Source organism: Hypanus sabinus, chromosome 7, assembly GCF_030144855.1.
Source record: "Hypanus sabinus isolate sHypSab1 chromosome 7, sHypSab1.hap1, whole genome shotgun sequence".
Lineage (NCBI taxonomy): Eukaryota > Metazoa > Chordata > Chondrichthyes > Myliobatiformes > Dasyatidae > Hypanus > Hypanus sabinus.
Genome location: NC_082712.1, coordinates 128,226,021 through 128,252,676, shown reverse-complemented (window position 1 = coordinate 128,252,676; position 26,656 = coordinate 128,226,021). Strand labels below are relative to the sequence as shown.

The 26,656-nt window shown below is 40.3% G+C and overlaps 1 protein-coding gene across 3 annotated transcripts in view; it reads left to right on the top strand.

Moving 5' to 3' along the window:
* Positions 1–26,656, top strand: part of slc22a18 (solute carrier family 22 member 18) — a 134,042-nt gene that overhangs the window by 81,613 nt on the left and 25,773 nt on the right. For all 3 annotated transcript variants that reach the window (XM_059975569.1, XM_059975568.1, XM_059975567.1), the window contains exons 5-7: positions 11,088–11,197; positions 13,435–13,545; positions 18,549–18,649. In XM_059975569.1, the coding sequence (XP_059831552.1) occupies positions 11,088–11,197; positions 13,435–13,545; positions 18,549–18,649 (322 nt within the window). The remainder of the gene's footprint in view (positions 1–11,087; positions 11,198–13,434; positions 13,546–18,548; positions 18,650–26,656) is intronic.

Below are 26,656 nucleotides of genomic sequence, written 5' to 3'. Positions count from 1 at the left end.
TCTGTGGGTATATAAACAGAATTAACATCCCATGTGTGTGACTTTGCCACAGAAATGAGAACAGTTAGAAATTAAGCTAATTTTATTTTACAGAGAAGGGAAAGTGTAGGCAATAATGGATAATAAGGTGGAGACCAAGAATGACTGAATGATACAAATGGCGACAAGTCAGTTTAAAAAGAAGGGTGGTAATGATTTCGTAATGACGTGATGTGCCCGGAGGAGATGTATAAATGAAAACAAAGAAACAAAAGCACTGGAGTCATGAGATACAATTCTGCAGAAGTTGGAAATCTGATATAAAGGTAGAACACAGGTAAATGATCAGTAGATCAGACGGAATTTCAACCAGTTCAGATACAAATGGGGTTCCAGTTAAGGAACTGAACCTGAATATGGGGCATTCTATCTAAACATCTGGGCCTTGATCTTATTTATTTCTCTGGATTATTTATTGCTTGATTGAGATACAGTGTGGAAAAGGCCCTTCTAGCCTTTGGAGCCATGCTGCCCAGCAATCCCCCAGTTTAATCCTAGCTTAATTGTGGGACAATTTACATAGAAACATAGAAAACCTATAGCACAATACAGGCCCTTCGGCCCACAAAGTTGTGCCAAACATGTCCCTACCTTAGAAATTACTATGTTTACCTCTAGCCCTCTATTTTTCTTAAGCTCCATGTACTTATCTAAAAGCATCTTAAAATACCCTATAGTATCCACCTCTACCATCGTTGCTGGCAGCCCATTTCACGCACTCACCACTCTCTGCATTAAAAAAACTTACCCCTGACATCTCCTCTGTACCTACTCCCCAGCACCTTAAACCTGTGTCCTCTTGTGGCAGCTAATTCAGCCCTGGGGGACTATCCATACGATCAATGCCTCTCATCATCTTATACACCTCTATCAGGTCATCTCTCATCCTCTGTCACTCCAAGGAGAAAAGGCCGAGTTCACTCAACCTATTCTCATAAAGTATGCTCGCCAATCCAGGCAACATCCTTGTAAATCTCCTCTGCACGCTTTCTATGGCTTCCACATCCTTCCTGTAGTAAAGCAACCAGAACTGAGCACATCACTCCAAGTGGGGTCTGACCAGGGTCCTATATAGCTGCAACATTACCTCTCAGCTCCTAAATTCAATTTCACGATTAATGAAGGCCAATACACTGTACGCCTTCTTAACCACAGAGTCAACCTGTGCAGCTACTTTGAGCGTCCAATGGACTCAGATCCTAAGATCCCTCTGATTGTCCACACTGCCAAGAGTCTTACCATTAATACTATATTCTGCCATCATATTTAACCTATCAAAATGAACCACTTCACACTTACCTGGGCTGAACTCCATCTGCCACTTCTCAGCCCAGTTTTGCATCCTATCAATGTCCCACTGTAACCTCTGACAGCCCTCCACACTATCCACAACACCTCCAACCTTTGTGTCACCAGCAAACTTACTAAGCCATCACTCCACTTCCTCATCCAGGTCACTTATAAAAATCACAAAGAGTAAGGGTCCCAGAACAGATCCCTGAGGCACTCCACAGCTGACCGACCTCCATGCAGAATATGACCTGTCTACAACCAATCTTTGCCTCCTGCAAGCAAGCCAGTTCTGGATCAACAAAGTAATGTCCCTTTCGATCCCATCCCTCCTTACTTTCTCAATAAGCCTTGCATGGCATACCTTATCAAATGCCTTGCTGAAATCCATATACACTACATCTGCTACTCTTCCTTCATCAATGTGTTTAGTCACATTCTCAAAAAATTTGATCAGACTCGTAAGGGACGACCTGCCCTTGAAAAAGCCATGCTGACTATTCCTAATCATATTATACTTCTCCAAATGTTCAGAAATCCTACCTCTCAGGATCTTCTCCATCAACTTACCAACTACTGAGATAAGACTCACTGGTCTATAATTTCCTGGGCTATATCTACGCCCTTTCTTGAACAAATGAACAACATCCGCAGCCCTCCGATCCTTGAGAACCTCTCCCGTCCCCATTGATGATTCAAAGATCATCGCCAGAGGCTCAGCAATCTCCTCCCCTGCCTCCCACAGTAGACTGGGGTACATTTCATCCGGTCCTGGCGACTTATCCAACCTGATGCTTTCCAGAAGCTCCAGCATACCCTCTTTCTTAATATCTACGTGCTCAAGCTTTTCAGTGTAAATTGGTAATTTACAGTTACCAATTAACCTACCGACCATCTTTGAACTGTGGGAGGAAACCGGAGCACCTGGAGAACGTATAAACTTCTTACAGGCATCAGCAGGAATTGAACCCTGGGTCCCCGGTGCTGTAAAGTGTTGTGCTAACCACTGTGCCACCCCTAATTGGTGCTTGTGGCATTGATGCTTTAAAATCAACAGTGAAAATTTGCATGAAATCGTGTAAAGCCATGTGCATTTAGAACATTGAGCATAGAACAGTACAGCTGGAACAGGCCCTGTGGTCCATAACATAGGGCCAAACCAATCAAATCAGTAATCAAGTCGCTAACTAAACTAACTTCCTTTTACCTACATAATGCTGTTTTGATTTTCCTCTACCACCAACCCCAGGCAGTGCATTCCAGCTCTACCGCTCTCTGTGTAAAATAAAAAAGCACTTGCCCTTCACGTATCCTTTGAAATTACCCCCTCCCACCTTGAATGCATAACCTCTAGCATTAGACGCTTAATGCCTGTCTGGCTACTCTGTCTATGCCTCTTATAATCTTATAAATCTATATCAGATCTCCCCTCCACCATTCAAGAGAAAACAACTCAAATTTGTCCAACCTCTTGTTATAACACGTAGTGTTTAATCCAGGCAACATTCTGTTAAACTTTTTATGCACTCTCTCCAAAGCCTCGACGTCCTTCCTATAATGGGGCAACTGAACTGTATGCAGTACTCCAGAGGTGGCTTAAATAGTGTGTTATAAAGCTGTAACATAACTTCCTGACTTCTGAACTCAGTGGCTCAGCTAATAAATCCAAGCATGCCATATGCCATTTTAACCACCTATTAACCTGTCTAGGTACTTTTAGGGAGCTTTGAACTTGGACCCCAAGATCCCTCTGCTTATCTAACACTGTTAAAGGTCTTGTCTTTACATTTGACCTACCAAGGTCTCTGCCTATATCTGCAATAGATCTATATCCAGTTGTATTTTTTGCCAATTTTTTATATTTTCCACAACACCACCAGTCTTCAGATCATCTGCAGACTTACTTACATTACTTAGTAACGTAGGACCATTGGATTTGATGAGAATAACCTTGGAGCACTGAATGTGCAACCTGGAAGGCTGAGAGATTGTACTGGATGGGAGTGAGAGGACAGAGATAGGAAATAGCCTAGGTTATTTTTGTTGAAACAGGTAAAGCACTTCTTCCTGGCTCAATAATATTTTACTGTCTGGTTAGCTCCTCCTCAAATGAACAAGCTGCTGATGCCATGGTTGTGCTCAGTTGAGCGCTGAGAAATGCAACATACTGTATATCAAAGTATGCTCATTTATATTTTATAAGACCTGTCGGCTGATGTAGTTAGGTTCTGTGGCATTCCTCCTGGAAGAGGTGGAGGCAGCTCCCCACCATCATTATGACATCCACTACTGTATCTACCATGCAGTTGTTTCCAAATTTTCCTCTTTGTAGATCAAAATTTGCAGATGACATTAGGTGAGATAATGCTTATTCAGTACTGTAATGAGAAAAGGAATTAAAAAGTTAGAGCTGAGATGATACTTGGGAAAAGCTTGGGAGTGAAAATCAATGCAGTACTTCAAGAATGCAGCAATATGTGGTCATGTATTTTGTGTTAAAGGGCTTGGAATTTAGATATAAAGTGTATCTACATCAGATATAATATATTTAGATATAAAGATACAAGAGAAGATGAAGAAGGAAGGTTCTTGAAAGAGTAAGGACAGATTAAAAGCATGTTATATTTTATAACTAGGAGCACAGAAAATTAAAACAAATAGAAGATGAATTTTTGTAAGGTAATAGACAATGTGAAGGATCTTAAGATCTCTAGAGAGTGTACACTTTAGATTCGTCACGTGGCTACTAGAGATGAAAAGTTGTTGTTAGGTGAGATGTTGTGACTAAAAATCAGCTCAGAAGAAGCTAAAAGGAGAAGTTTAGAATCATAGTGATTCCCTTCCATGTGGAAAGAATGATAGGTGTCATTGGTTGAAGGTTCTTATTAAAGATGTGCAGATCACATAAATATTTATTCAGAGATTTGGAACATTGAATTTTTTGATTTGGACTGAATGAGGCATGGATATTGCATCTTTTTGTTAAAGAAAAAGTGGATAATTATTTAAACTGTTGGAAAATACAAAACTGTGGGAAAATGAGAAGTAGTATTAGTTTTGGATGGCTGTGATAAACACTTGACAGAGACTGATATAGTGTATGATCACAATCTGTGCTAAAAACCTTACCAGGGAAGCATTAATTTGAAATGGCACAGGCAGGCATAAGTACAATTGAATGAAAACATAACTTGTTTGTGTTCAAAATACAGTTAATTTTAGATATGGTTTATATTTGCACCATGTGATGTGCTTGTGGCATTGGAGGTATTAGGATAGGAGTCACAGTTGTTTTTGACTGCTGAGCAACTCATAGTTCATTCTATGTTTGTTTGGACTTGCACTGTGTCAGATGGCTAATGGCTTGTTGTCAGGTTTGTGGAAGCTGGGAGGTGGGGGGTGGAAGTGGTATATCCTGAACATGTAATGCTGTACTTAGCCTGCACATAATTAGCTGCAGGAGGTTAATGTCAATATCAAACCACTTCCTGGCACTTGCACACTAAACAGCAGGAGTATTTTTAAATGGTAGGAAACTGGCAAAATGAACTGTTTACCCTACGTGTGGTGTTTTGATATTTTAAAAAATCCTCCTACGCCTGATGTTTCCTTCCTGAATATAACTTCTTCAGAAAATAAAATTATTCTTCTCTCATATGTTTCCTCTGTCATTGCTTGCTGGAGAATCTTGCTGATACCATGCCCAAGTAAACTTTCTTTACATAAAACTCAGAAACTGGTAGTGGCCTGTTCCACCTTGGGAAGAGGAGGACTGGTGAAACAAGTGACTTCTCAATAAATTTATTATGATTATATGCAGTTGGTCTAAATCTTACTTTATCAAAATATATGGATGAGTTTCTGCTTTCTCTGTTTGAAAGTTAATATATTGGTCACCATTATTTATTATAAGTCACTTTTTCTGAAAATATCTTAGTGACGAATGTCCTAATTTTTGGTATCAAACCGAAGAAACAGGAACAAAAAAAATCAAATTTTCAATAATACAAGCAATAATATAGCTTAAAATATACAGACAACTTTAATAGTTCTTTCAATTCTACTGAGCATCTTCCATGCCAACGTTTTTCTCATACTCATTTGAAAAACTCATGACATGAAAATTCTTGGCTATTAAATACAGAAGCAGAAAAGAGAACAATAAAATATTTTTATTGCTACCACGATAAGCAAGGCTAGAGAAGAAAGGAAAATAGAAAAGTTGCAAATATTGTTGAAAATTCTGATGACAAAATGCTAAATAAAAAAATATTTCCATTTATTTTCCAGGGATCATTTTGAGCTATAATCCCTGCACTTGATGTTACTAAAAGAATGATAATATGAGAAATGAGTGATTGTCAGTAGAAATCTAGAGAAGTGGTTATTGAAAGGAGATACTTCTTTGTTGCTCTCAGAATTGATGTAACTAATTTAAATCCTGATAGGTAGTGAATACAATGATCTATGGAACATCTGCTATCAACTTTTCATGCCAGCAATTGGGCAAGACACCTATATTGAGTGTCTTAAAGGGAGATGCACTGTTGTTGAATAAGTAATGAACTAAAACTATGCTTTGTCTTACAATCAATATGTGTACCAGTTTTTTCTGTGTAACTAAGTGATTAAGCTGTAGAGGAAGAATCTTGGAGAGTGCTGGCAGCAGTGGATGGGAAGCAAAGAGCAATATTTCTGATCAAGTTGCATAGAATCATGCATTTGGTTTCCAGCAGTTCAGTATGTGGTACGCAAACTCAAATAACAACCAAATAGCAAAGAGCAAGAGAGGCTAAGAGTTCGGCTTTCATCAAATTTCAGAAGGTGATTTCTGTAGGTTCATAACCAGTCATGGGTGAAGAGACAAGTAAACACAGTGATTATTCAGAGCGCCCATGAGTTTGTGAGAACCACTGTAAGAGCAGGTGAGAGGTGCAAAATGCAGTCAATTAAAAATGCAACTTCTGATGGAACTTTGCCATAAATTTCATTTTGAGCACTGTTTTCAGAATGGAAAAGTCGCTAACTTGAGTGCCAAAGCCACTGTCATTTGGTCATTTTTCTCACTTGTTTGTTGAACTTTGCTGTGTATCAATATTTTCTGCATTTGCCTACCACATTTAACAAAATAATTAATTGACAGCAACTTACCTTACAACAAGTACATCTTTGACATCTCTCTATACAAATGTAATTCTTCTTTCTTTAAAAAATCACCTCTTTAATTATCTTAATGTTAAATTGTATGTCTTTCTTTCCCAAGTTTTTTTTTGATTATTACACATGGGCTTCTATTACAACTTAAAAAAGAGTTATAGTGTACTGTGTTCCTCATTTTTGAGAAGGTGCAGAAACTCTTGTGTTTCTGCATGGAGTTATACTGAATTCCTAAGGACAGAAGATAATGTAGATGCCGAAATCCAGAAAAAAAAACAGAATTCTGGAAGAACTCAGCAGGTCAAGCATCATTTGTGGAGATGTAATTTGACCCTGCATCAAGGCTGAGAGGGAGCAGAAAAGATTGCTACTATGTAGTACTATGTAGGTGAGGCAGATAGAGGCTGGTAGGTGGAAGCAGATAGAGACAGGGGTATGGTACAGTGTAGGTAGATGATAGGTGGAACGATTGTGAGAAGGGGATGATGAGTAGATGGAGCTAGGTGGGGGAGGGGATGCGAAGGGTGAACAAAGGGAGAAGAAAACAATGTGGATAGGCAAGCTTGTGTAAGTGAAGACAGGCTTTCCTGAAATTGGAAAATGTTATATTTATTGCTTGAGTTGTAAGCTACCAAAACAGATTATGAGATGCTGTTCTTCCAATTTGCCTTGACCTTTCCATGGCAATGGAGAACGCCAAGGACAGACAAGTCTGTGTCAGAGTGGGAAGGATAGTCAAAATAACGTCAACCAGAAGTTCAAGATGGACAATGTGGACATGCTGCTCTGCTTAGTCTATGCTTGATTTCACCAATGTGGAGGAGGCCACATGACAAACACAAGGTTTGAAAAAGTGCACTCTCCCTCATCACACCTGGAAGAGCTATTTATTGTCCCTGGATAGTGGTGAGGAATGACATGGGAGAACTGATGTATTAAGGGAAAATGCTGAGAGAAAGAGAAAGGATTGGGGAGGAATGAGTAGACCTGAGAGTGATCCCCGCAGAAAGGGGAAGAGGGGAAGATGTGACTGGTGATGGGATTGCACTGGAGCTAGCAGAAGTGGCAAAAGATGATGTTTTGGATGTGGAGCCTGGTGGGGTGAAAAGTGAGCACCAAGGGAGTTCTACTGCTGTTTTGCTGGGGAGAGGGTAGTGAAAACAGATGTGCTGGAAGTGAAGGAAATACAGGTGAGAGTTCCATTGATTAAAGCCATGCTCTCAGGACAGTTCAAAAACCCCAGAGTAGAAGATCTCATCTTGAGAACAGATAACCTACTTGGAGAAATTGAGAAAAGGGGGATGGCATCTTTAGAAGAAAGAGTGGAAACAGCTATAGTAGAGACCTCCCGCACCCCCCCCCCCCCAAACCTGGTACCATCAACCTATCATCCCCTCCACACCTGTCTCCACCTATTACCTGTCAGACTCTATCCCATTAACTTACTATATATTGACAATAATTCCAGTTCCCCCCTCAGTCCTTTTGCAGGTTCTCAACCCCAAACATTGATGCTGGTTGACCTATTGAGTTCTTCCAGCATTCTGTCTTTGTTCTGAATTGACTTGAGGAGTTACAAAGATTTCAGTGACCCTGGGGTGAGCAGAGATATAATTACAGACTCAAAAAAGTAGTATTTTTTAATTAGTTTTTTTATACATTTTCTACATAACTACAGATTAAAAAAACCCAGATCAAAATGACGAACATTGATACAGTGCAAAAATAAACATACAATAACAACATGATACAAAGAAAGATAATTGAAAAAGCACCCAAATTGAAGACATGTAAAATTAGTATCCTCCCCAAGCCCCACAACACAAAAAAAAACTCCAGACCAACCACAACACAATATAGAGAATATAAATCAGGACAATCAAACCCCCAAAGCTGTAAATACACTTAGCAACAGAAGATATTAATGCCTACCACCAAAAGGAAAAGGAGCTGAAAGCAAGGGACCAAAAAAAAAACCTTAGTTAAGAGGAAGGTTATGAAAGTACTCAATAAAAGGTCCCCAGACCTTATGGAACTTTAAATCCGAATTAAGAACTGAATAATGAATTTTTTCAAGGTCTAAGCAGGCCATAATATCGTTAAGCCATTGAGCATGCGTGGGCGGGGCAACATCTCTCCATCTAAGGAGGATTAAACGTCTAGCCAGGAGAAAAAGTGGTATTTATAATTAACCAGGCATAACCAGATGTCATTAATCAGTGCGCCACTGAAAATTACAGTCAATAGAAGAGGATGGGATTTAACTTGACTTGGTGGTATTTGCAATTATAATATCTACTGATACTACTCTCCAAAGAGGGCTGTGATAAATAAACACTGCCTAAGTACATCTGCTGGAAATGAACTCCAGCAGAGTTGGTGCCTTCAAAAGAGAAGGTGAAGTACTGTATAAATTGTCCCATGCCGTTATCTGACTGCTCTAAAATCAGAGAGGTGGTTAAATTTAACAGAAACTGATTGAAGGGGTGTTGATCTACAGCTAACCCTGCCCTTTGAATGTAGTGTAGCTAATTCTGTCTGGATGACAGTCACATTCAGCTAGTATTGTTAGCTAGATTGTAGAGGAGGGCTAGTGTAATGAAAGGCTAGCATCATTTGAAGCTGTATGATGAACCTTGGTTGAGCAGATGTAAGGTGGAGAGAAGTCCTGTATCATCATTTACGACATGGTGGCCATACCATGGAAAAGGATGTGCTTACATATGCTAATCCCAGTGAAGAGATGATACGGACTATCATTAGGAGGCCTTCTAATGAAGGTATAACCAATATTGTTAACAGAGCCATCAATAACAGTATCCTACTGCTCACATCACACTTCTCCAGCAGCACATCCTCTTCATCTCCAGATACCTGGTCAGAAGGCAGTGGAGATCAAAGATCAATGTAAGCAGTTAATTCCAAGTGATCAGTGGATGCTGTAAAATGGTTGTGGAGTGCACAAGTGGTCAAGGTCAGCAAGTACATTTACAAATGCATTATATTTCCCTGAGTACTTTTAGCTTCAGGCACTGTTCAATTCACCACACCCATATCACTCACCTCATGATGATTGCTATCCAAACGAGTCATACTTGGCTATTTAGTCTATCACACCCTCATGTTCAGCAATCAATACATACCCACATCTCACAATGAATTCTACACTGTAAAATGTTCAACCATTCATTTTGCATACTCATCCACACAGAGACAGAGGTCATTGGGCCCATTGAAAATGTGTGGCAGCTCTCTGAACATTCCCAATGAATCACATTTTCCCATTTATGTCCTTCTTTTCTCTCATATGTGCATAAACTCCACCCAAGTGATTTGTAAACCACACATTCTTTGTTGGACAAGGTGTTGCTCAAATAGTCATGGTGTGAGATTGAGTGTGCTTCCTTACACTCACCCTGTGAAGAGGCAAGCCAACCATCATTGGGCAGCCAATGGCAACACATACTAGTATCCTACCACTAAAAGCACATCCACCTCTCCAGGACATGGACTGCCTTTTGATTCTTAACCTGCAGGTGAGAGAAGTATATGATCTTGCTTCTTTCAACATAACCTTGTACATTCTTTCTTTAGTAGAAGCACCCAAGAGCTGCGATCAAGCTCAAGGCAGTCCCTGTATTGAATTATTACAGCACAGCAGAAGACCATTTGGCCAATGAGTCTGTGTTGGCTCCAACTAGTGCCAACCCTTCAGTCCCTGTTCTTTGCATATTTCCTGTTATTGCACATAAGCATACAAGTGTTAACCCAGTTCCCGTTGAAAGCTCTGATTGATTCTGTTTCTACCACCCTAATAGATAGAGAGTTCAAATTCATAGCTCGTCACTGTACAAAAAGAAATATTCACATCCTCAAAATATTTTGCTCGAAACTTTATATCTGTGGTTGAACCATTTGCTAATGGGAACTACTTCTCTTTATTTGCCATATCCAAACCAGTCATGATTAATAAGGCTTCTCTGTTTCCCCTCTTTCTGGGTTGTCAGTAAAATATTGACTTACACTGGTGTACAAGTTCATAGTTAGCAACAGCCTTTCAATAACTTACCTAAGTAAGAGTTATGTGTGTGAGCACAGAACGTGTTTCAGCAAATAGTACAACCAAATAAAATGAAACATTCAAATTTTTGTGTATTCTCACCTGTCACATACCTAGATGTTTCTGTGGAATCAGTACTGCTGTGGTCGTAGCACATGATAAGACATTGAAGCAAGCAAATTCGTTTAATTGTGTACTAGACATTGAACTCTGAACTGGAGGCTTAAATCTATTATTTTAAAAGCCTTCTGGTTAACCTTTATATTGCATTTGCATTAATGCAATTGCCTTAACACAAGAGCGTAAAGTGTACGAGTAATATATTTTGTCTTCAGATCACATTCACTTTCTGAGTTGTCATGAAGACAAAAATATATAAATTGAATCCTCGGTTGCAAGAAACAATGGATCAAAGGTCCTTTCACACATAATGTTCTAACCAATCTTGATAGATGCTTTGCTTGATGTTTAATTAATGACAGGTGTAGAATGCAAATTTATAAGCCCACATTATTGATTTAACATCTGTTACCTCCTTCAGGGAGTCATTTGCAGCCTACGTTGCAGCAGCAGGATCTGTTCTGAACAGCATAGTAGTGATGAAATATATACCGGAAGATACCAAATCTGTGAGACAAAAAAACAAACCAGGTCAGTTGAGGTTTATGTGTGTCTCAGCACAATCCAGCCATGACCAGCAGATCTTGTGATAACCTGTCCTGTTTCTGTTCTGTACAATGTTTTATGGCTTAAACTTTTCTTGCCTTAGTCTTCCTGACCAGAAAGTTTTGACTTCACGTGCATCAGATGTCTTAGACATTGCATCAAATCATTGGATGTTATGGAAATCCATTTGACCAGTCATATCTGTGCTGCCTCTTTAAAAGAGGTGTTAAATTTAATTCCAGTCCCTATTTCATCCCCATATTCTTGCAAATTCATACACTTAATATGTGTCCAGTTGCCATTAGAAAGCTCCTCTGGAATTCAGTTCCAGCATCGTGTTAGGTAGTACATTCCAGCTTCTGACAACGCCCTCTGTGGAAAAAAAATTTATTTCCATTCTAATATATTTGCCGTTTATTTTAAACTTTTAACGTTTGGTTATCAACCCACTTGCCAGAGTAAACATTTTTCCTACGTACTCTATCGTGGAGGTCTATTGAAACAAGATATGCAGCATTCAACCTCTGCCAAGGCTGTACTTGTCGGCATCCATCCTCAGGAACTGTCCAAAGATGTTGATTGGTGCAGCCAAAGATATGATTACTGTCCAATTTTTCTTTCCACCCCTAAGCTATACTGAGGTCAAGTGCAATGATCCTTTGATTTGGATCAGTGACCCCAGCAGAGAAAGAGATGAAAATCTCTCCCAAATGGTGGATGCTGAGTAAACTGAAACTTTTCAGAATCCGAATCAGAATTAAATTCAATATCACTGGGATATGTCGTGAAATTTGTTGTTTTTTTTTTGCAGCAGTATGTTGTAATACATAATAATAAAAGACTATAAATTCCAAAAAATATATCTTATAAACTTAATTAAGTAGTGCAAAAAGAGAGCAAAATCAGAAGAATGGATAGAATGGATAGTGTAGATGGTTCATTGTTCATTCAGAAATCTGATAATAGAGAGGAAGAAGCTCTTCCTAAAGTGTTGAGTGTATGTCTTCAGGCTCCTGTACCACCTCCTCAATGAGAAGAGGAATATGCTGGGTAATGGGCAACCTTAATGATGGATGACACCTTTTTGAGGCATTCCCTTTTGAAGGTATCTTCGATGCTAGAGAAGCTTGGCCTGTTGTGGAGCTGGCTGAGTTTACAACTTTCTGTAGCTGTTTCCAATCCTGTGCAGTGGCCTCTCCATACCAGACAGTGGTGCAGCCAGCTAGAATTCTCCCCATGATAGAAATTTACATGACATACCACATATCCTCAAACTGAAGTTGGCAGATATTTGTTAAATAAAGGTTTTAAGGGATAGTGCACAAAGATGAGTTAAAAGAGGTGTTACAGATCAGCATAATATACTTGATAGCAGAGTAACTTCAGAGCATGCATGGTCTTTTCCTGCTATAATGTAGTTTGTATAGCTCAGTACTATGTCAGCATTTTTATGTACCAAATCACTGGAGAAGATTTTTTTTAAATATTAATAAGCAACAGTGTGGATGATTCTTGTGCAGGAATGTGAGCAGATGAGTACTGTGAGGTGATATAAAATACTGCTTTCAAATGGCTGCTTTGTTCACCAAGGGAATTTGGGCATTGTCAGTCCAGTCCCAAGAGGCACATTTACAAATTTGCATTGCTTTGATAGTTTCATTCAGAGAGATTATATGGAAAAGGTGTATCTGAGATCCTGCTCTCCCTAATATACCAGCAGCATATCTAATAAAGCCATTGGCAACTCTCCCAGAGCATTTGTGGGTGAAGATATTAAAGGACATAGAATAAAATATCTTAAATTTACTCAGTGGATTTTGCTGATAGAGATGAAAAAGAGGAAACCAACCAAAGGATAAGATTCAGCCAGAGACTCATTCCACCGAGATGTAACACTGAGCGTCATAGGAAGTAATTCCTACCTGTGGCCATCAAACTTTACAACTCCTCCCTCAGAGTGTCAGACACCCTGTGCCAATAGGCTGGTCCTGGACTTATTTCTACTTGGCATGATTAACTTATTATTTAATTATTTATGGTTTTATATTGCTATATTTCTTCACTATACTTGGTTGATGTGGCTGTAACGAAACCCAATTTCCCTTGGGATCAATAAAGTATGTCTGTCTGTCTGTCTAAAAAAAAATACATGAGTGAGAGCATTTGTGTGAAACACAGAGCATACAAATCGGTGAGCAGTGATATGCTTATTTCATTTCTAGAAATGGCTTCCAGTAAGAGCGTCTTCAATGTAAAAAAAATCATCAAACTGTTGAGCATCCCTGGAGCCGCAGAAATACTTGCTGTTAAAGCCATCACTGGACTGCCAATGGGTAAGTCACCTTTCATTACCTCTTTGAATATGAAAGAGATAGCTGCTGGGTAAGTTTTTGCTCAATGCAATTTATTATTATTGTCTCTGTTCTTCCAATAGGCAAATAACTTCATATTTGTACGTATATATAACAGACAGATCTATGTGAAATAGATTACCACATGCTGTTTTAAAAATGCTAGTCATATTATAGTTCTTTGTTTCTCCCTTCTCAAGGACAAAGCTCAGCTATTTCTGTTCATTACTTCAAATAAGTGATATATGTAAGCCCAAACATTTGCATATTGGTGCTAAGATGAGGAATGGTGTATCAATGTCCTACTGTCCCTGGGTTGATGGTCTTAGGCAATGTTTTTAATCAGAAAGTTTCATTTAACAGATTTGTCTGTAACATCAGGAGTTGGGTTGGCTGACATCAGATTAGGAACCTTGTAAAGTGTGGCTTAAATCTGTGAGAATTGAGATAAAGAACATGGTAAACTCAACAAAAAGAAATTTGAAGATGAATGCAGGACTTGGGCAGCTATTTGCAGCAGTGGACAGAATGTTTACTTCACAGAAAGAAGGAAAATGATTGGAACAGCCAAATATAATATGTAAAAATAAACAGATTAGAGGCAGCATTTACTGGTTAAAAATTAATAAAGATTTATATAAATAGGCATTTATGTGCATTTTTGAAGTGCAGAAGTACGTGGGAGAAATATGACAGATTTCCTATGCAGTTTGGAAAAGGGTCAGTAAATCAAATATTGAAGTTTTTAATTCATCGAATCAGAGCATGATCAAATGAAATATTAGTCAGAAGCCATTCAACCACCATTAGAGCAGCACAACTAGTATACCTTCTCAAGTACTACTTATTGACTAACTAGTAGGAAACAATTTGGTCCACCAGGTCCATGTTAGCTCCTGGCAAAGCAATTACGTCTCTCCTTATTATCCTGCATAAATGCTACTTGTGAGGTTGAGAGTGATAATAAATCAGCCATGATGGAATAGTGGAGCAGACTGGATGGGCCAAATGGCATGATTCTGCTCCTATGTCTTATGGTCTTATTCTTTCTCCCATTCTCATTATCGCCTCTGTGATTCTTTTGCCACCTGTCTTCTAGACCAGCACGTTTTTCAGATGTGGTCCTATTGAAGAGACTCAATGTGCCATTCTCCACTTTGAGCCCTCATGAGCAAGGGATTCCTACAAGTCGATAGGAATGTTGTTATTTTTATCAAACATTCTGAGAATGCCTTTAAAGCAATTTCTCAGTCAAGCTAGAAATTTCTCACAGAGCATGGAGTGCTTGTTTCAAAAGTTTGATGTCAGGCATGTAAGCAATGTGGCCCGCACAAACAGGCTGTCTAGGTGCCTTCCAGGTGAGTTGACACATCACTTGTGAGTCTGCCAGTTTGTCTATGTATCTGGTATGGCCTCCTGTACATTGGAGAGACCTGATATAGATTGGGAGACGCTTCATCAAGCATCTTTGCTCTGTTTGCCACAAAAGGTGGGCTTTCCCAGTGGCCACCCATATTAATTCTACTTCACATTCTCATTCCTATTTGTTGGTCCATGGCCTCCTGTACTGCCAAGATAAGACAATACTCAGTTGGAGAAACATCTCATGTCCCATCTGGGTAGCTTCCAACCTGAGAATATGAGCATCAATTTCTCTAACTTCCAGCTATTTCTTCCCCTCCTCACTTTTCCATTTCCCATTCTGGTTCCCCTCTTACCCATTCTCTTCGCCTTCCCATCACCTCCCTCTGGTGCCCCTTCCCCTGCCCTTTCTCCCATGGTCCACTCTCCTCTCCTATCAGGATCCTTCTTCAGCCCTTTACCTTTTCTACCTATCACCTCCCAGCTTCTCACAGTACCCTCCCTCCTCCCCCACCCACCTATCTTCCTTTCCATCTGGCTTCACTTTTCACCTTCTAGCTTGTACTCCTACCCCTTCTTATTCTGGCTTCTTCCTCCTTCCTTTCCAGTCTCAGCCCCAGATATCGACAGTTTATTCCTCTCCGTAGATGCTGCCTGAGCTGCTGAGTTCCTCCAGAATTCTGTGTTTGTTGTTAAAAGATAAAAACTGCACTCTTGACACTTAGCTCATTGTCCACTTAGAACAGTCACCCCAGTCCCTTTGCATACTTTCGAGATAATGCACCTCCAAATTGCAACTAATGCAACAACCAGAAAACTGCACTTAATGTGGTTCCTGCTTTATACCAGATTATTACATTTACAACCTGGAAAATATACAATGATCTGGCATTCAGCAAAGCAATAGTTCAGCACTTGTATCCATTAGAGGAATGGTCAGCAAAAAACCTGATGGGCTGAAGGTCCTATTTCCATGGTGTATCTCTTGATGAATGGTTGGGGGAGATTTTAGCTAAAGATTAAGATAATCTGTGTGACGACACAGATTATCTGCTTAGTTATTATGTAATTAAATAATTTTCATCTTGGTGCATAGCGGATTTAGCTGTGGGGTTAGTGTGGTTAGAAACCTTGCCTAATATAATATGTTACTTATTCTTGCACGTCTAAGAGCAATAAAAATAGCAAGTTTGCTAGTTTTGGTGATGTGAGGAGATGTAAATGGCAAAGGATGGTCTGATAAGATCAGTGGTGTTAGCACACTTCCAGTCCTTACAGTGTAGATTTGCACAAGGAATAGTCACCCATCTCTCTGCACACTGGAGTTGGTAAAATGGTGTGAAGGAGGACGCAAGGGTCCCTGACTCAGTTCCTCCCCAACAGCTGTGTGACAGAAGACTCTCTGAACTACGGGTTGTATCCAAGGTCACATACTGAGACAGCTATCAAGTGCTTTTGGAAGGTCATCAACTCAGTGAAAGATGCCCTTTGATCTGCCAAAAACTTGTTGGTCCTCCTGCACTGCAGGATGTCTGTAAGGGAATACTGCTAACTACCATATTCCAGGCTGCGGTAGTACATGCTGATGAGAGATGCACTGAAGCTCAGTGTAGCCAATGCCAAGGCTCTGTGGATGGACCACGTTCTAGGCACCGCAGATGGAAGAGCTGAGTTGGTTGGGGAAGCACCTCTAACAGTGAAAGTGTATGCACCCTTGGGAGGCCACATAAGTGGCTATGGTGCTCTGGGTTTTACTTTTGCTTTTAAAATGAGTTTACTGCTGGATGTTTTGACTATGAATGCAGGAGTTTTGCACTGTTACTTTCTTTGTTTTTTTTATTGTTATGAACAAAGTTTAGTTTTGAAATTAAAAGAGCAAAGGGTAAATCTCTGAGTTTACTGGAGCAGTGATAATTGTGCTGCAGTTCATATTCAAGACCTTTGAAACGCAAAGATGAAAATGTTATAAGAAGTAAGGAAATGTCAAAAAAACTTGCATTTCTCTTACTTGTTAGTATTTGCAATTCTGTTTGGGAAGTGCCATTAGCAAATTTTGTGTGGCCTCAGTGCAGTCCTTTAAGATTGCAAGTCAGTTAGCGTAACACTTTGCAGTGCCAGCTATAAGATCGGGGTTCAGTTCCACCACTGTCTGTAACAAGTTTGTACCTTCTCCCTGAGACTGCATGGGTTTCCTCCGGGTGCTCCGGTTTCCTCCTACATTCCAAAGATGTATGGTTAGGGTTAGTGAGTTGTGGGCACACTATGTTGCTGCTGGAAGCATAACAACACTTCCAAGCTGATTTTATCTGATGCAAATACACATTTCACTATACGTTTCAACATACATATGACAAGTAAAGCTAATCTTCAATTTCTAAATATTTCATCTTTAGATCCAAATTTATTACATTTAGATAGCTATAGTGCTTCATAGTTTGCAGTTTCTTGGTTTACTGGCATAGTAGACAGCAGCAATAGCCTGACATGGAGCAGCACTGGAATAGGCTTACTGGCCCACCAGGTCTGTGTGAACAGGATGTCTAGTTAAACTGATCTCATCCACCTCCACATAGTCCCCCTTTCCTTGCCTGTTCATGTGTCTAAGTGCCTCTTAAATGTTAAAGGGAATATCCTTACTAAATGCTGGAAACCCCAAAAAATCCTCATGATAATCTTCTATTAACTTATCCTCATTCTATTCCTCCTCTTTATCATGCCCAAAGTTATAGTGAGTCTGAAAAATGAGTGCTCGCCTATCTTGCCCTCATTGACACGCAATGTATACATGCAAAGGCTCAAGGGATAGTGATCAAGAGCGGGGAATTGAGTCATATTTTCTATTTTCCTGGGATGATCACACTGATCATCTAACCTGAGACTGGATCTAGCCTATGATTCATCTGTGTGTGGAATGACTTGTCATCCCACAAGAATAAGATCAATTCATTTTCACTTCTACAGTCAGGCGTTTCAACCTAAATAATTGGTGCTATTATTTTCCATTGAAGCATGATGCAGCTGCTACAGAGGCTGCAGACAATTTGGGGCCCTCCAGCCACCCACGGGTTGAGGGATTGGAGCCTGTGTGAAGAAGCCTCTCCAACTTATTACTCGTGAGGGATCACAGTCTTGCTGATAGAATGTAAATTTTGTGAGCAAATACCTCTTGTATCACAAAAGATGACATACAAAATTACTGAGTTAATTTGAAAAGTGTTATGAAGTATATTTGGAGGGAAAATAGTGCTATTCCTAGTTCACATTCATTTTGCATACTGAAAACTAGGTGTGGTAGATAAATAAAAGTAGGAGCTTGTAAACTTGCCAAGGTCATTCTCAAACCCCAGAACAGTGATCAATGTAAAAATTTTAAATTAATTCGTGCCTGTTACCTATCTCTTGTGTTTTACAGTAACTATTTGTGATTAAGCATCTATGTTGGTGGCATACAAACTCCCTGTTAAATCAGTCAAAAATTATTTAGTTAACATAAGTTTAAGAACTGCCTCCAATCTCACAATTTGATTAAATAGAGGACTTGTTCAATTTGATTATATTATGCAAAGCTTGTTAAAAAAACATTGTAGAATCTTGCATGATCTGACTATCCTTGTCTGTTGCAGGAGTATTCCAGAGTATGTTTTCGGTTGTTGGTATGGATTATTTCAAACTGGAAGCAGAGGACAATGGCTACCTCATGGCTTATGTTGGTGTTCTGCAAATGGTAAGTGACATTACAGTACCCTATGCGGCTCTGCTGAGCGTTACTGGTGATAACTGTAAATATCGGAAGAATTTGCTATTCATATATATTTTGGCACAATATAACAATATTTAAAATAACACACACAAAATGCTGAAGGAACTCAGCAGGTCAAGCAGCATCTATGGAAATGAAGATAGTCAACGTTTTGGGTTGAGACCCTTCTTCAGGATTGGAAGGGAAGATGCCAGAATAAAAAGGTGGAGGGTGAGGGGGAGGGGCTAGCTGGAAGGTGATAGGTGAAGTCAGGTGGGTGGGAGAGGTCATGGGCTGGAGAAGAAGGAATCAGATAGGAGAGGAGAGTGGCTATAGAAAATGGACAGGGTAATCTCAGAGGGAGAAATCTCTGGAAAGCAGAGATGGAGGGGAGAGGTAAAGATATATATTTATAATGTAATTATTAAGCAAGGATAGATTGTATTGCATTAGACAAATTTTCCTTTCTTCACCACTGACTGGAAAATTGGATTACAGCTTGATACTTATGTTAAGGATTTGAAGTATGATACCTCAGTTAACATGAGAAGAAAGATCTTTATTGTTAGTCAAGACTAGTCTGCAGAGCAGGATCTTGCAACCTTTTTACAATCATGAAGTAATAACTATAAAACATCCAAGACTGTTAGATGCAAACACAGCATTAATTTGCAATGTCATGAAAGAAGAAAAATATTAAGTATATATGATTGCATTAAAAGTGAACTGATCATTAATTAACTAAACAACCAAGATAATCTAGATCATTTTAAATTCAAACATCAGTTTAGTATTTACAAGTATATCCCAGTGGTGTTTTATTTGATAACAGTCAAAGTTATATTTGATGCCCCAAGCTTATAATAAAGATTTAATTTGATTAAGTATCATAGTCTAATCAGTTGTAAATTTCCAGTTTTTCCCTTGTGGTGTGCACCCAGGATCAGTTTTGGCTTTTCACTCTGCCCGTAGGAACATATACAGCAAACAAACTTTGTGACCAATTCTCCTGTGCAGTTCCAAAGCTAAATGTAAAGAGGCTTGATCTTGATCAGTAATGTGAGTTTACCCACTTTGGCAGGAAAACTAGAAAAGCAGATATTTTGTGATAGATTGGAAATAATGGCCTTGAGAATCATTGAGAACAAAAATCATTGGAAACTTACCTGCATTCCAGACATCCACCACTTAAAATTTGCCCCTCACAACCCCCTCTTACCTTCAATGCACACCCTCTGGTATTAGACATTTCAACCCTGGGAAAAATATTCTCTGCTCTGTCTATGGCTCTCATAATCTTGTAAACCTCTTTCATATCTCCACTCAGCCTCCGGCGCTCAGGGGAACCTAAGTTCGTCAAGCCTCTCGTGATAGCACATGCCCTCTAAATCAGGCAGCATCCTGGTAAACCTCTTTTGCACCTTCTCCAAAGCTTCTACATCCTGTATCTGCAACTGTTCTATATCACGCTGTATTCTTTGCCAGTATTCTACACTATCCTCAGCACCACCAATCTCAGTATTACCCATAAACTTACTAACCCACCCATCTACATTTTCAGCCAAGTTATTTATATACATCACAAGCAGCAAAGGTCCCACACAGATCCCTGCAGAACACCACTAATTACAGACCTCCAAAAATAAGCCACTTCGACCACTACATTCTGTCATATATACACAAGCCAGTTCTGAATCCAAACAGCCAATTCTCCACGAACCCCATGCATCTTATTCTTCTTGATCAGCCTCCCATGAAGGACTTCGTCAAACGCCTTACTAAAATCCAGACTGACAACATTCACTGCCCTACCCTCATCAATCTCTCTCTCACTACTTTGTCAAGAAACTCAAATCAAGTTGGTAAGGCACAAGCTACCACACATGGAGCCATACTGGCTCTCCCCAATTAGGCCTTGAGTTTCCAAAGGTTTGTATATCCTATCCCTATAAGTTTATTTTCCAGCAATTTCTCTACAGCTGAAGTGAGACTCACCCAATCTCCAGGAATTTCCTTTGTTCCTCAGCCACTCTGCATATCTGGAATATCTACAGATCTGTTCTCCAGATCTTTTGGAAGGAAGAATATATTTGCAGTAGTGTAAATGGAGCAGTGGTACACCAACTTAATGCCTGGGATTGGCCTATTGTTTGTTTTCTAACTAATTCCATAATTTTAATCTGCTGTTGATTCTAAATTACATATTCTGTTTCATGCAAAGTGTAATGTATAATCTACTATTATAGCATGGTTTAAATCCACAGCTTTAGGAGAATTTAATGAAATTTGGTACATTTTTCTCTCTTTGTCTCTGGAGCAGTCTCTTTTTCTCTCCATCTTCCTCTGTCTATCCATCTTATGCTTTTTCATTCATTTTTCTATTTTCCTGTCTTTCTATCATTTTTTCTATCTTTCTCTCCTCACCCTCTCCCTCAACCCCCACATACACCCACTCTCTCCCCCCCACACACACCCTCCCTCCCCGCGCACACACCCTCTCTCTCCCCCCCCGCGCAACCTCCCTCTCCCCTCGCACACGCACCCCTCCCTCCCTCCCCCACGTGTCTTCATTCTCTATTCCTCCCTCCCTCTAGATCTCCCACTTGAGCTCTTCCCTTCCCAGCCACCCACAGCTTCTGTTTGTGAAGCTTTGGAACTAAGTCAATGCCCTGTGTAGTTAACAGTAAATATTTAACAGACAGGTGGACAGGTACAGAGATGGAAAAGGTTTGCAAATTATAAGCTAAACTTAGGTAAATGGGACAAGTTTAGATAGACATCTTGGTCAGCTTGGATGAGATGTCCAAAGAGCTTGTGTTGGTTTAACTTTGACTCTATTATGAAAATGCAGAGCAATGCCTATGAGCAGAGGAATCTCAACGTGTGATTTTCATTCGAAGTTTGGGAGTACTTCAGCTGTTAAAAAGTAAATCAAAGCAGCCATTATCCTGCTCATCAGCCTCAGCATTGCTTAATCACACAGCTATACTGTTTGGAGATGGTTGCTTCTTTGGAGATGGATACGGTTGTTCCAGCAATTGATTCACTCTGTGAACCTAATTTCAGTGAAAATAATTGTGAATGAAAACCCGTGGATCATAATGTCCATTTTAATCACCCTTATTTCTGGAAATATGTAGATGTTATTTCCCCAATTTTAGTTTGTACTGGAGTGGCCCACATTGTCCAGAGGCTACTCCAATAGAAACACACACAAAATGCTGGAGGCAGCATCTATGGAAATAAATGGACAGTAGATGTTTTGGGCCAAGACCTTTCTTCAGGGCTTCCTATAGAAGCCTGCTTCTACTTGCCCAAAGTAAACTTCCCTAAGCAAACCTTAATTCCTTCTTTGACTGTCAAGGAACCCGGATCTCCCCAATGAACATATACTGACCAAATTTGAGAAAAATTATTGAACTGACACTTGCAGGCTTTCTCCCTCTACTCTTTAGTCCTTCAACACAAACCTCCCTGATTCTTTTGTTTTTGTGATTCTTCCCAAGTCTGGTCACCCCTCACCTTAGACATCATTCTGCATTGGACCTTACCAATTTTAATTTCCTCTGATGGTTTGTATGAAGTGCTCTGGCAATTTGAACCTCTTTGATTTGAAGAATAACCCCTTTGTTTTAGTTTCCATTCCAGAAGAAAGAGTCTATCCCCGCCTAACCCTGCCTAATCTTTGTAATTTATCCTCATCGTTTAACCATCTGTCTCCCCCTCCCCCATATCATTTGGGCTGCAAGTATCCACCACTTGTTCTATTCCTTCCCCCCCCCCCTCCACTACCTCAATTTCCTGAATGGCCAATGAATTTCTCTTGAATTCCAGGGCATGGAATTGAAGTACTTGATGCACCATCAATAACTCTCGGAAACGGGAGGCGAATGATAGGCTTTTATTAGCTGCAAGAGACCACCACACAACATCCTGGAGACTGAGGGAGGAGCAGTGCCTCCAATCGCCTTTATACAGGGGTCTGTGGGAGGAGCCACAGGAGCAGTCAGCAGAGGGGTGTGTCCAGACAGGTATATGTAGTTCACCACAGTACTCCACACTGAATCTGACCAGAGTTCTGCACAACACCAACATAACCCACCCCTTTCTTATTTCATCCTCTCTCTGATCCCCAGAGTAATTCAGTGTTCTATTTTGCAAGTAACTCCATTTAAACGGTATCAGTGAAATTGGAACTGCTCTTCTTTTTCACCTGTGTTGCCCACAGCCAAATGTGATTTGCATTACTCTTGCCGTAATCCTGTAGGCATTCAAATTTACCCTACTACTGATCTCTGTGGCATGTGATTTTTATAAATGACCTGGATGAGGAAGTGGAGGGATGGATTAGAATGCTGATGACACAAAGGTTGGGGGTGTTGTGGATAGTGTGGAGAGCTGTCAGAGGTTGCAGTGGGACATTGATAGGATGCAAAACTGGGCTGAGAAGTGGCAGATGGAGTTCAATCCAGATAAATGTGAAGTGGTTCATTTTGATAGGTCAAATATGATCGCAGAATATAGTATTAATGGTAAGACTCTTGGCAGTGTGAAGGATCAGAGGGATTTTGGGGTCCGAGCCCATAGGACACTCAAAGCAGCTGTGCAGGTTGACTCTGTGGTTAAGAAGACATATGGTGGATTGACTTTCATCAAACGTGGGCTTGAATTTAGGAGCCTAGAGGTAATGTTGCAGCTATATAGGACCCTGGTCAGACCCCACTTGGAGTGCTGTGCTCAGTTCTGTTCCCCTCACTACAGGAAAGATGTGGAAACCATAGAAAGAGTGCAGAGGAGATTTCCAACGATGTTGCCTGAATTGGGGAGCATGCCTTATGAAAGCAGGAGGATGAGAGGTGACTTGATAGAGGTATATAAAATGATGATGAGGCGTTTTGTGTGGATAGTCAGAGGTTTTTTCCCAGGGCTGAAATGGCTGCCACACGAGGGCACAAGTTTAAGGTGCGTGGGAGTAGGTACAGAGGAGATACCAGGGGTGTCTTTTACGCAGGGAGTGGTGAGTGTGTGGAATGGACTGCCGGCAACAGTGGTGGAGATGGATATGATAGGGTCTTTTTTTTGGATAGGTACATGGAGCTTAGGAAAATAGAGGGCTATGGGTAGCCTAGTAATTTCTAAGGTAGGGATATGTTTGGCACAGTTTTGTGGGCCGAAGGGCCTGTATTGTGCTGTAGGTTTTCTATGTTTCTATGTTATTTGACATTATACTTTGGGACCACTGCTTCCTGTATCCGCCATCTTTTTTGCTGGTCTCTGTGTCATTGTCTGAACCTTTAGTGCCTAGGTGGCACATGGGGCCTCTCCTTTCTGTGTCATTGAGTTAATATCCGTATTCTTTGTTCCACAAATCCCGTCACCGTAGCTGGTCCAGTTGATGTTCATGAGATCTTCTGATGGTCATGCTGATTTCATGCTTACTCATCAGTAAGATCTCTGTGCTGCTCTAGTAACAGCAGTCCTCTTTATTTTTTAAATGATCTGCCATTGTGTGATAGGTGACAAACTAGAGTAAATAAAAATCCATAACAATAGAAGCCACCATCTCATAGAATGTTTGCTTTAAGATGGAATGAGATATTTCGTTCTATATTTCTGAAGGAATAGTATAGTACCAGAGAAGAAGTGCATTTTAAATGTATTTTTCAGACTTGTGTGCGAAAGTGAAGGTCCTAGTACCCTACAACACTGGAGGAGAGTTTGAAAGACATTATACGGTAAAGATTGTGGTGGAGGTGGAGTGGCGAGCAAGAAGAAGAAAGCAGTGTTGCTTTTAACGCTCTTGAGACAGTCCTTTAGTCTAGATATGCTCTGGTTTGATAGTACAACAGAGAGAAAAACTGGAATTTTGGGAAAAATTGGTAAGTTGAAAGTAGGATCATGTAAAAGTATTTCAAGGAAGGATTGCTTACCTCGGCATCGTGTGATTTGGAAGATTCAGTTTCCGTGTAAAAGGATTGGCACACACAACAGGGGTTAACTTCTGTCTTGGTGCCAAGGAACACTTCCACTCCACATATTTGAAACTTAGAGAAACATTCACTATAAGACAAAGAACAAACTTTGTTCTTGTCACAGGAGGAACAGTGCTTATTCACTTCATTTAGATAAATACTTGCTCATAAGACGGAGAAAAGGATTTTTGAATAGCTAAGAGGGCAATACTACTTGATTGAAATTTATATATATATATTTGACAGGAAAGAGAAACTATGAATTATTTCTGCCTGCCATAAGCAATTCTTACTTCTTGTGCATCATATTGCATACACTCCCCAATCTAGTAGCCAGAAATACATAAAAACAAAACTTGACCATTTACAGAAAAAAAACAATGCTAAGAAATTCCTCTCTGAGGTGTTTCTTCTGCCATCAATGTAGAACTCCTGTGCATTCTTAAAATGTGGACCTGAGGTTCTTCATACCATCTCTTATACTTTTCCACTTTGAGCTGTCGGGGGCCAAGAATCCCCAAGAGGTAACAGGATGTTGCATTTTATCAAGGAGACTTTCAGCAGATCTGTGAATCTTTTCCTCTGTGCTACTTTCACAGCTTTACCAGTACCATTCCAGATAACCACTAGATCTGATAAGCCTTACACATTCATTCCGCTGTGAACCTGTTGCAGCAGTAGGGGAACAGAGTGGGTCCAGGTCCTTGCTCAGACAGGAGTCAATTCAAGCCATGACCGACCTCTGGAAGCACTTCATTATGATAGATAATGTTGAGCTAGTTCACTCTGCTCATTTTCAACGTTGGTATAATTGCTGACATTTTGAAGCAGGTGGTAACCTCCAACAACAGAAGTGAGAAATTGAAGTTCAGTACCGACCAGGTACTGGAAACATGCTAAACAGAGAAACAGGTCCATTGGAGCCTGATGTATCGTGAGGGTTCACTCTCTTGAAGGATGTTCTGACATTGGCCTCTGAGACAGATCATGTGATCATCAGATGCTGTGGGGATTTGCACAGGGGTAGTGTTATTCTCCTTTTCAAAGACAGCGTAAAAGGCATTGTGCTCATCAGAGAGTAAAGCATCACTGCCATCTATGCTGTTTGAGGAAGTAATGGTATGCAAACCCTAGCACAGCTGTCATGTAGCTGATTGTGTCTCTAGCTTTACTCAGAATTGCCTTTTTGCTCTCACAGTAGCCTTCTCTAAGTAATACCTAGGCTACATGTAGAATTCTGGATTGCTGGTCTTGAATGCCACAGATCTAGTCCTCAGTGATTCAATTTGGCCTCCAGTTCGGATAAACTCAGTGTGTTCTTGAAGATATGCACTGATTCATGCAGATCTTAATGCAGTCAGTGATAGGTGTAGCATAGTTGAACATTGAATCCCTGAATATGATCCTGTCCACTGATTCAAAACAATCCTATAAACTCTCCTTTGACCATACCTTTGCAGTTCTTAGCACTGGTGCTGTGGTCCTCAGACTCTGTATATATGCCAGGAGGTAAAGTACAGCCGGGTGATTGGTCTAGCAGACACGGAATAGCACAGTGAGTGTTCTTGATGGTGGTGTTACAGGATCGAGTATATTGCCTCCTCTGGTTCCACGGGTGAAAGGCTGATGGTAGTGAGTCAGAGACTTCTTCAAACTGGTCTGGTTGAAGTCCCCCATCGTGGTTGGGAAAAGATCAGGTGCAATGTCACAGTGGCCATCTCCTCCCATGCCAGCTTGCTGTGTGCCAGGTGCGGAAAGTGCACCACTACTGTAGAGAACTCCCTCGGCAAGTAAAATGGGCAACAATTGACTGCCAGGTTTTCCAGATCAGGGGAGCAGGACTATTGCTTCCTGAACCACCACAACGAGTTCATTATGAAGCAAACACTGTCACTCTGTGTTTGTCTGATGCTGTCATCTGGTCCCTGCAGTGGATAGTGAAGCTCTCAAGCTTAGAGTGCTGTATCCATTGGGAATGAGCCATGTCTCTGTTAAGTAAAGTACACAACAGCCTGTGAAG